The 10,821-nt window shown below is 36.2% G+C and overlaps 2 protein-coding genes across 5 annotated transcripts; both read right to left on the bottom strand.

Moving 5' to 3' along the window:
* Window positions 1-501: 501 nt before the first annotated feature.
* On the bottom strand, window positions 502-3,781 carry LOC107794633 (protein SRG1). Of its 3 annotated transcripts, none has more exons than XM_016617145.2 (5): window positions 3,383-3,781; window positions 2,210-2,451; window positions 1,337-1,469; window positions 1,145-1,246; window positions 502-1,043 (listed from the first exon to the last, which is right to left on the bottom strand). In XM_016617145.2, exons 1-5 carry the CDS (start codon window positions 3,635-3,637, stop codon window positions 780-782), a joined length of 996 nt encoding a protein of 331 aa, XP_016472631.1. In that variant the 5' UTR covers window positions 3,638-3,781; the 3' UTR covers window positions 502-779. The 3 variants fall into 3 exon arrangements, with proteins under 3 accessions (XP_016472631.1, XP_016472632.1, XP_016472630.1); XM_016617146.2 differs by having other exon boundaries at window positions 1,145-1,469; window positions 3,383-3,447; window positions 3,540-3,676; XM_016617144.2 differs by having other exon boundaries at window positions 1,145-1,469.
* Window positions 3,782-3,844: 63 nt separating this feature from the next.
* LOC107794634 (protein SRG1) lies at window positions 3,845-10,610 on the bottom strand. Of its 2 annotated transcripts, XM_075235040.1 has the most exons (5): window positions 10,052-10,610; window positions 9,489-9,765; window positions 6,185-6,432; window positions 5,092-5,416; window positions 3,845-4,593 (listed from the first exon to the last, which is right to left on the bottom strand). In XM_075235040.1, the coding sequence occupies exons 2-5, from the start codon at window positions 9,744-9,746 to the stop codon at window positions 4,330-4,332; spliced, it is 1,095 nt and encodes a 364-aa protein (XP_075091141.1). In that variant the 5' UTR covers window positions 9,747-9,765; window positions 10,052-10,610; the 3' UTR covers window positions 3,845-4,329. The 2 variants fall into 2 exon arrangements, with proteins under 2 accessions (XP_075091141.1, XP_016472633.2); XM_016617147.2 differs by lacking the exon at window positions 10,052-10,610 and having other exon boundaries at window positions 9,489-10,014.
* Between the last annotated feature and the right edge of the window lie 211 nt (window positions 10,611-10,821).

Genomic DNA, 10,821 nt, shown 5'->3' with positions numbered 1-10,821 from the left:
ATACTTAGCTTTTTCCTAGCTCCTACTACAGAAATTCTTTAAATTTTTGCCGGCGTTAATAGACAATGACAAATTGAGGTAGTGATACGTGATCCAAAGAAAGAAAACAATTTTTTGTAGTTTTCAAAAAATTCTAGTTGACATCTTCACAACTAGGTTACTTGCCAACTTTCAAAAACCATTTGCAGCATAATACCACTCCAATTTCCAAACCATGAAGCGGCACTACAAATAAATCTACCAGTGCAACACTCAATTCTCCGGCAAAATTGTCTTAGATTTTTGTTACTCTGGATCAAATTCCTTGTTTGAAAATTAAAACAGTTAGAAATTGAAAATCCAAACATGACAGATATTGTTCATAACAAGGAATGCAATTTCATCATACATAGAGTCAGTCACTTAAATAACTACTCTAAAAGTAAACGAAAAGATTATTCCAAATCTAAGCACTCTATATATTTATACTACTCTGTTTCCATTTGCGCAAATCTCAAAATGTTTGGCATTATACAACTTGCAATATTTTATAACAACTTTTAAATTTATATACTATTCAAAATTTAATACTGCAATGCTTCTCAATCAAACTGACTGTTCGACTATTGTTTTAATATTTTCTTCCATCACGCCAATATAATACAACAGTCAAATTAATTTTTCTACTTTATTACAGTCATCAAAGAGTGAAACTCCAAATTACAATAGCAAGAGTAACTTGTAAAAATATTTCACGGGATATAGATAAGCTAATATCCAACTAAAGTACCAAATGCTGCCTAGGATTCGTCATCCCTCGTCTCTACCTTCATGAAATCAACATATGATTTTCCTTCAAGTTTTCGCGCAAAAAAGTCCTTAATATATTTTTCCACGGGAACTCTTCGGAAAACTGCTGGATTATTTGGTCCAATAAGACTGTGTGCAGGTCCTAGTTCGGAGTCAAGGTTGGCGGTATAGAATGTTGCAACAGATAGCCTCACTTCGTTTGAATTTACAACTGCTCTGTGCTCAACGCTCCTATAAACACCATTGCTCACTATCTGCCAAGTCAAATAATACATTTACACAAAATTATAACTTGCTATCACTATGTTACCATCCTTTGAAAAATCAGTTACTCAAGAAGGAAATTCTTATTTACCTCCATCATGTCGCCAATATTCACAATCAACGCATTTGGGAGTGGTTTTACAGGCACCCAGATACCATCTTTCCGGACTTGGAGGCCTTCAGTTTCATTTAGCTGAAAAAGGATGGTAAGGGCACCGGCATCAGAATGAGGGCTGAAGCCAATGGTCTTATCTGGCTCAGGACAAGGAGGATAATAATTCACCCTTATTGACTGCATACCATCACCGAATAGATCTCTCATTTCCTTTTCATCCATCCTTAAAGTCTGCGCCAGTTGACAAAGGATGATTATTGCTAGGCTCTTGATTTCTTTGCAGTATGCTTCCATTATGTCCCTGCATCTCCAGAGTAGCATAGCCATAACCATGTTGCAACTTTTACCACATCTAAATCAAATTTATGATCTAAACCGTAGCACCACAATGTTAACACATCCTTCCATGCGATAGAAAAATCAGCTTTAAGATTATCGGCGGAGTGTGTTAGAATAATCTTATATCTAACCATAAGTATATTAGAGTTTAGTTCTATGCTGACAGTATACAAATATTACACATTCAGGTTACTTTAAAGTTTTAAGGTAATTACAAGTAAATCCCTATGATAGACATCGATTCATAACTTGGTAACTTTATGGCTATCAATGCATTGTCCATATCAAGAGACGTTCCAAATACTATTCAAAGGGATCTTGGTCCCTCCTCCACTACAACAATGCGTAAAGTATCAATCATATTATATAAAACATTTAGAGAGTAGTAGAGTGAAGATCAATTCACACGCACTCAGAATACAAGTTCTACGAAAGAGTATATAATAATAAGTTCGGTTATTCTCAAGCAACATTAAGGCACAAGAATATTATGACTCAAGTTACATATTCGGCCTTCGCATTTTGTGTTTGTAAATTATTAACTTACAGATCTTACAACCTATTTTCTTACAGGTCCCAGGAGGATAAAAGAAAGGCACCTTACTCCTGTTCAAGAATGGTCCAACCGTTTAAGGGATTTGAACTTTTTCCCTTTATTATATTAAGACCTCAGTAGAAAGATGGAGAGGAAAGATCCGGCACCTGAGCTTTAAAGGCAACTTTTGAAACAAGTTCCGGATATGCGGGGGAAGAGTGGTTATGCCAAACATATCGCTCCAATCAAGCTTTTGCTCCTCTGATACAACATTTAGCTGCCCAAACCCCTCATAGCTGTCTTCGTGTTGCCATAGCTTCTTCTTTTCTGCCATTGGAAGTTTGAACAATTCTGTGACCTCTCTCTTGAAGTCCTCCAGTGTTGAAGGTGTCAGTCCGTGGTTTATAACCTAACTTCAACAAATAAATGCTCGGAAATTTTACAACCTTTACACAGTTAAAGCTTAGCTCTACCAGAAACAAAGTCAAAATGAGAAGGAAGGGAGCATGGAGTCTTATGCATTTTAGACTCCATTATTGTGATATTATGCTTAATCCTTGAGAAGTTGAATAGAAGTCCCCATTAAGGAAAAGGGAAAAGGGAAAAGTTGAAGATGAGTGTTACGGTCCAAGTTTCATTGCATTTAGACTCCACTACTATGATATTATGCTTAATCCTTGAGAAGCTGAATAGAAGTCCCTTTGGGGAAATGAGAAAAGTTGAAGATAAGTGTTACGCTCCAAGTTTTTATCATGTCTGGGATGTTGAACTCGAGCAAAATAGATGAAAATTATGTTAAGAATCTTAATAGAAAAGTGGAAAAGGACTGAATGCAACTAAAAAAATTATATTGATGTCAAGAAAGTGTACTTAATATTTGTCATAAAATTAAAAATATTTTAGGCTTGTTTGTCCTGTAATTAATGAAAAAGCAATAATTTCAAAACTAATACAATACGATAAATATTGTAGTAAAATCTATATTTTAATAGCTTGATGGATTAGAATTCTTGAAACTAGTTAGAGTTGCATATTACTAGTGTTGAATATATTAAAAGGCTTTAAATTTATAAAATACCACATAGTTGAGACAGAAAAGGTAATATCAGTTTCACTGATTGACAAAGGAAAGTATTTTTACTCAGGTTTTAGGAACTAAGAGAAAATCCAAATCAGTATTTTTACAAACCCCACAAGCCTCAATTTATGGATACAAGAGGCCGCGAAAAGCTAAGAATAATTGAATAAGTAAACAACTTAATTATTAGGAAGGGCAAACCTGGAGGAAACCCCATTCTTGACAGAATAAGTAAACAACTTAATTATTAGGAAGGGCAAACCTGGAGGAAACCCCATTCTTGACAAGCTGAGTGAAGCTTTTGAAGCTCGGAATCCATGGAATCCCCTGAAATCAATTTTTTAAGATCGATAACAGGGACAGCAGGAACCACTGCTCCGTCAGATATGACCAGAGATTCTTGTTCTGGGCGGACATACCTGGCTGGAATCTTGGTTAGGTGCTCTGTGGCAAGCTCTTGAACACTTGGCACTAACAGAGATTTCCCAAAGTTCACTACGGCCAGTGGTGACTCCATTGGCTCACACAATCCTGTTGAGCTCTTGGAAACTTGAATGTATTAATGTGTCAATGAAAACAAACAGCCAAAACCAAATCTGCAGAATCCTTTTAGCTATAGATTCCATTTAGCTTTGGGTTTATCAATTTCTTCCAAGGCCATTTATTTATTAAGTAATTATAAATATAATATATGTCTTTGGAATCATCATCAACTACCAGTTTTACATAGCCATCGGTGTACCGCAACTCTATTTGATTCTCTAAAACAATGAGAATTGGAAGTCTTGTACGTAATCACATGTAAGAAAACAATTTCTATAGTTCTCAAATTTCCTCCGAGAAATTCTTCAGTGTTCGTTGCCATCTTCACAATTAGGTTCGAATTTCACATGTACCTGCAACTATCAAAACCATTGGCAGCATACCACTGTGAACCATGAAGCAACGTTAAAGCCTCTGCCTCCATATATGTTTTCAGGCAAAGAGAACTACAATGCAAGACTGAATGCTCCGGCAGTATTATCTTAGATTTATGTTAAAATATAAGTCAAAGTCGTCATATAATGAAACAAAGAGTATAATATTTTTCTTCTTCTTTATTACTGTTATCAAACAGTGGAACTCCAAATTACAATAGCAACAGTAACTTGTAAGAATATTTCACTGGATATAAATAAGCTAATAACCAACCAAAATATCAACTGCTACCTAGGATTTGTCATCCCTCACCTCTTCCTTCATGAAATCAATGTACGATTTTCCATCAATTTTTCGTGCAAAAAAATCCTTGAAATATTTTTCCACGGGAACTCTTCGGAAAATTGCTGGACTACTTGGTCCAATGAGGCTGTGTGCAGGTCCCAATTCGGAGTCAAGGTTGGAGCTATAGAATGTTGCAACAGATAGCCTCTCTTTGTTTGAGTTTACAACTGCTCTGTGCTCAATGCTCCTATAAACACCATTGCTCACTATCTGCCAAGTCAAACAACACATGCACAGAATTAAAACTTATACTTTCACTAATATCCTTTTTGAAAATGAGCTCTTTATTTCCAAAGATTATAAGATTCTACATCCAAGTAAACAGATTAGTAATATTTATTATATTTAATCGACATGTCTTGAGCTGATTCCAATTTGTATGACTTCCAATTTGTTCAAAACGGGAAAGTTTTTGACTTAATCAAATAAAATGAAGATGTTAAGACTGCCCTACTTCACCTCCCTCAAAAGCATCTTCTTCTCTTTGCAGAGAACGGGTAAATACTTTAAATCATGTGTAATTTTATTAACTCGCAAAACCAATGGTCTGAATTAAGTCCTTTCAAGATTTTAAAAGAGTTAATATATGAAGCATGATAACACGGTGAATAAACCAAAGTTAACCAATAGATTGCACACCAAAATTGCAATTCACTACGTTACCAACCTTTGAGAAATTGGTTACTCAACAAGAATGTTTTTATTTACCTCCATAATATCGCCAATATTCACAATTAAAGCATTTGGGAGGGGTTTTATAGGCACCCAAATGCCGTCTTTTCGAACTTGGAGGCCTTCCGTTTCATTTAGCTGGAAAAGGATTGTGAGAGCATCAGCATCAGAATGAGGACTGAAGCCAATGGTTTTGTCTGGCTCAGGGCAAGGAGGATAATAATTCATCCTTATTGACTGCACACCATCGCTGAATAGCTCTCTCATTTCCTTTTCATCCATGCTTAAAGCCTTTGCCAATTGACTTAGGATGATCATTGCTAGGCTCTTGATTTCTTTGCAGTATGCTTCCATGATATCCCTGCATTTTGGAATTATCAACCATGATAACCTTGAACCTATACAACCTTCGAACCACATTTATCATCTAAAAAATAGTAACACAATGTTTGCATTCCACATGACAGAAAGATGAGTACCAAGATTACATGCAGATTGTGTTAGAATCATATCTTATATCTAACCATTAGTATACTAACAAAATACGCATAAAAGTAAATAAGTACAGAATAGGATAGGACATAACCATTCGGCAAAAATAACTTCTAAGTAACGAAAGCTTCAAATCTTAATACACCACTTTTCAGATGGTGTTTTTTCTGAAAGTGTGGGACACTTAGAGCCCGTTTGGACATAAAAAATATTTCACTTTTTTCCGAAATCAGTGGCCATAAAATTTTCAATTTTCACTTGAAGATGAATTTTGGAATTTTTCGAAAATTTGAAAAACTCCAAAAAGCTATTTTTCAAAATTCACTCAAATCACTCACAAAACTTCAAAACAACCCAAAATAATACATGTCCAGACACAACTCTAATTTTCAAATACCATTTTCACTTGAAAATATTTTTCACTTTTTTTTGAAATTTTACAATTCTTATGTCCAAACGCCCACTTAATATGTTTTTTAAATACAAATGTATTTATCTCTTTGCATCTTCCCTTCAAAGATGTAACTCCAGTAAACATATGCTTTATTATACATCAGATATAAGTGAAATAAGACATGGATGTGTTAACGGTTTATGGGTATTGCAGTGTACACACGACTTCGGGGTAGAGGCCTACCTGAGGTTTGAGGGCAATTTTTGGAACAAGTCCATTTGCCGGATATGAGGGGGAAGAGTAGTTAAGTAAAACATATCACTCCAATCAAGTTTCTGCTCATCTGATACAACAAATAGCTGCCCAAATCCTTCATGGTTGTCTTCCTGTTGCCATAGCTTCTTCTTTTCTTCCATTGGGAGTCTGAACAATTGGATAACCTCTCTCTTGAAGTTCTCCAGTATTGAAGGTGTCACTCCATGGTTTATAACCTACATTTTCAAGAGAAGCGGTAAAAATGTATTGATCAACCAATAAATGAGAAGGAAGAAAACATGGAATCTTATGCATTTCAGATTCTATTACTGTGATATTACGCTTCATTCCTGAGAAAATTGTAACACTCCGTAAATTCGGACTAGGTGTGGACATGTTAAATGAGTATTAAGATGGCATCTTAGACATATGAAGTCCTATCGGGATGAGTATGGGTGAAAAGAGTTGTTTTGGAATCAAGACGGAGAGTGCGGTGTATAAGATTCGATAAAATCGACTAAGTTTATGGAAGGTCTGTCTTCTAGAAGGATTTCGTAAATATCAGTTGGGAATTTGGGAAAACGTAAAACATAAAAATTGTAGCCGTTTGAAATATCTTTCCAACTATATATTGTGGAGCCCGAACAGATTTCTGAGCAAAATGTTATGTGCGTTTTACTGGACAATGCGCAGTATGCGCGCCTAGATGGTCTCGTGCGTGGCCGCGCACTTGTGGCAGTGCTGCTGCCCTGCTGCGCGTCCAGGTGCGCGGTTGGGCCTTCAGGTGCGCGGGAGTGCACCCGGGGGTCATTTTTAAATCCCTACTTCGTCCCCCACACCCCAAAACACAAAAACTTGCTCTAGAAAGGGAAGCTCTCAAGAACCTAACTCATTCAAGGTCCCTCCACCATCTAAGGTAAGTTCTAATGGTGATTCTAAGGTAATTTCAATTCTCCAACATCTTATTAACATGGGTAAACCCTCCAAATCATTAGATATTCGATTGGGAGATCAGTTTTGAGAGACAAAACCCTAAAACTCGAATTCAAGAAGATTGAACGTCAAGAAGGTAATATCTTCACCCTCTAATTGATTATAGCATTGGATTAATGATTATAGACTACAAGTTCATGAGATATGGGTTGATGGTTTTGATAGAAAAGCATGAACGATTATAGGTTTGGGTTGTTGATTGTTGATTATTTATTAAGGGTATTTTTTATCTTATGGGTGATGAAGAATGGTATTGATTATAGCAAATTGAGATTTTAGAATTTATCTATGAGCAAGAGAATGGGTTGTTGGGTGTAGAAACACCATTAATAAGGGTTATGAAGCTTTATGCCCACCAAGTGTTTGAGAAAATGCCTAAGTGACCAAAACATGAGTATTATAGCTAATATGGAATTCCATTTGACTTGTAGTGATATAGATTAAAGTTGGAAGGGTTGGCGAATGTTGTATTACACTCAAGAGCAGGAAGTTAAGGTATGTGAGGCTAACTCTCTATGTTTGGGAATGTTAATGATTCTCCTTACACTACGTTTCTTTTACGACATTACTAATTGCCTCAGAAGTATAGTTAAGCCTAGCTCCTTGAATAGTTACAGAACTTCTATTATCTAGCTTCATAACTCGTTCATGACTTTTATTCCGAACGTTGTGAGCTCAGTGCGTAATCAATATAGACTTGTGTTTGATGCCCATGAGTCTCAGTCTTGATTACTCAGCATGTCATCAACAGTTGAAGTTTTAGTTTTCATAATCAGTTCATGAATACATGTCTCAGTCTAGCTCTATTCAGCATTTAAGTATCATGTAACTCAGTATGGTTCAATATTTCTGTATCATGTATTTCAGTATGATTCTCAATTCCTGATTTTTAATCCCTAAATGTTGAACACCTGTATTTGGGCCTGAGGCCGTAGTTTATGCTTTGTGCATCTTTGGGCCTAAGGCCGCAGTTTATGCTTTATGCATCTTTGGGCTTGAGGCCGCAGTTTATGCTTTATGCATCTTTCGGCATGAGGCCGCAGTTATGTATACGTATACTTGGGCCCGAGGCCGCAGTTTGTGCACAGATATATTGGGCCTGAGGCCGCAGTTTAATATACAGATAAACAGGTTGTTCATCATTCAGAAGAGGGAATATCCTTACTTCCTTTGTTCAGTTTCAGTTATCAGTTATCATTTCAGTTATCAGTTATCATTTCAGTTTCAGTTTCAACAATTATCATTTCAGTTGTCAATTATCAATTCTCAGTTATCAGCTCAGTATCAGTTCCAGCATTTAAAGTTCTTTCTTTCAGTTGCATTACATACCAGTGCAATTCAAATGTCCCGGGGCCTCCATCTCACGATGCAGGTAATGATTTACAGGTTGACGATTCAGAGCGCTAGGATTCTCGTACCAGCTATTTGGCAAGCCCCAGTTCTTTCGGGGCATTACCATTACTTTATAGTCTTTCAGTATTTACGGACAGTCAGTGTTCTAGTACTTCATTAGAAGCTTTATAGACTAGAGTAACAGTTAGACATAGTCGCAAGCTTTTCATGTTAAGCAATGTTTGCTACATATATGTTCCAGAATTATATTAGTGTTTCCGCCTTTTGATTTATATCATTTAGACTTTCAGTATATCAACATGTGCTAGTTTATCTTACGCATTCAGTATGTTATGATATCACATGTTGATTCAGCCAACCAGTTGGTTCGCTTGGTCACATGTAGTCAGGCACCAGATGCCGTGTTACGTCTAGGCCCAGGTTCGGGGCGTGACAAAAATGAATATATAAGTCTCTTCCAAAAAAGGAAAAAAGGAAAAGGAAAAGTTGACTCTAATGGAGATCCAATTGAAGTATAATCAAGCGCTATCCTAAATCATAGTCCCAAATAGAGAGATAAATTTAGACCTTTTTCCCGAAATATTTTAGTACAATACAATAAATTGTACTAAGAGTTAAATTCTAATTTGCTAAGTGAATTTATAATTTTAAAACTAGATAGAGTTGAGCATTATTACTGCCAAAGATTTTAGAAAGCTTTAAATTGAAAAATAAATACCACATAGATTGAGACAAAAATAAAGTACACTATCAGTTTCAGTGGCTGACAAAGCAAAGGAGTTTTAATTCATTTTAATTTTATAAGGGTTCAGGGTTTAGGAACTAAGAAAGGAAACTCCTAATCAAAAAGTTTACAACCCCATAAGCCCCAATTTATGAATATAAAGAAACCATGGAAAGCAAAGAATAATTGAATAATTAAACAAATTATGAATGAAAATTAAACCTGGAGGAAACCCCATTGTTGGCAGGTTGAGTGAAGTTTTTGAAGCTCAGAATCCATGGAATCCCCAGATATCAACTTTTTCAGATCGATGACTGGGACTATAGGACCCACCGCTTCGTCGGATATGGCCTGAGATTCCTGTTCTGGACGTACATACCTTGCCGGAATATTAGTAAGGTGCTCGTTGGCAAGCTCTTGAACACTTGGAACTAACAGAGATTTCCCAAAGTTCACCACTTCCGGCGGCGACTCATCCATTGCCTCAGTCAACTGGCCTCTTCAATGAAAACAAACAAAACCAATAGATTCCGCTTAGCTTTCTTTCTCTCTTCTTTTTAATCGTTTTGCTTATTCAATTCCTTGAACTGCTCAATGATTTGAATTATATATGTATATATATTGGTCTTTTTTCCCAAGTGGAACCACCAAACCTCCAGCGTGAATCTATAGATAAACGTTTTATTTTGGAAAAAATAATTAAGGAGGGGTTCCAACTTCCAAGTTGTAATTGAAATTGAAAGAGGATAGATACTATCCACATTACATGGCAAAAATAAACTTACTCTGTAAGCAGTGATCAATATAATAAGAAGCACAATCTTGCCTAGCAAAATTGTACTAAAGCTAATCGATATGAAGCTCTCAAGATTGAAAGTTTAATTGTCTGCGTACTAGCCAGTTAGCTACAAGTTTTACATCGCCACCGGACTCTGTTTGATCCTGTAGAACACTTAGAAATGGAGGTCGCGTACGTCATCCAAGTTAAAAAAGAACAATTTTTATAGTTTTCAAAAATTTCGGGGAATTGTCCGCTGCCTCGATGCCATCTTCACAACTAGGGCATTCGATTTTCACATATACCTGCGAATTTTAAAAATCGATTTGCAGCATACTATTCCAAAACATGAAGCAACTCTAGAGCTTCTGCCTCCATATTTAATTTCCAGTAAAGAAGACTACCATGCAAGATTCTGAATTCTCCCGCCCTAGGATTAGCCATTTAGCGCGTGAACAATATAACATGGAAATTAATATTGAGTAAACTAGGAACAGGGAAGGATCTAATTTTGTATCATGTTAAGCATTTCGGCAATGAGTTCTGTCACTTCTTGCACTGATGTTTGAATGTTCGTACAGAGAATTATTCTCTTGTTTGCAGGCTGCAGCTGAAAAATTGATTGCTTTACTATTGGCATGAGGAGTGCTTTGCTAGCGGTTTATTGGAGAAATTGGCTGCAGTTGGCAATTTTGGTTTGTTTTGTTATCTATCATACTTATCTGAATATATTTCATTAAAGGATAAATGCACCAGCAAAAGCAGTAAACCATGGGA

Source organism: Nicotiana tabacum, chromosome 17, assembly GCF_000715075.1.
Source record: "Nicotiana tabacum cultivar K326 chromosome 17, ASM71507v2, whole genome shotgun sequence".
Taxonomy (NCBI): domain Eukaryota; kingdom Viridiplantae; phylum Streptophyta; class Magnoliopsida; order Solanales; family Solanaceae; genus Nicotiana; species Nicotiana tabacum.
This window is presented reverse-complemented; position numbering and strand designations above follow the sequence as displayed.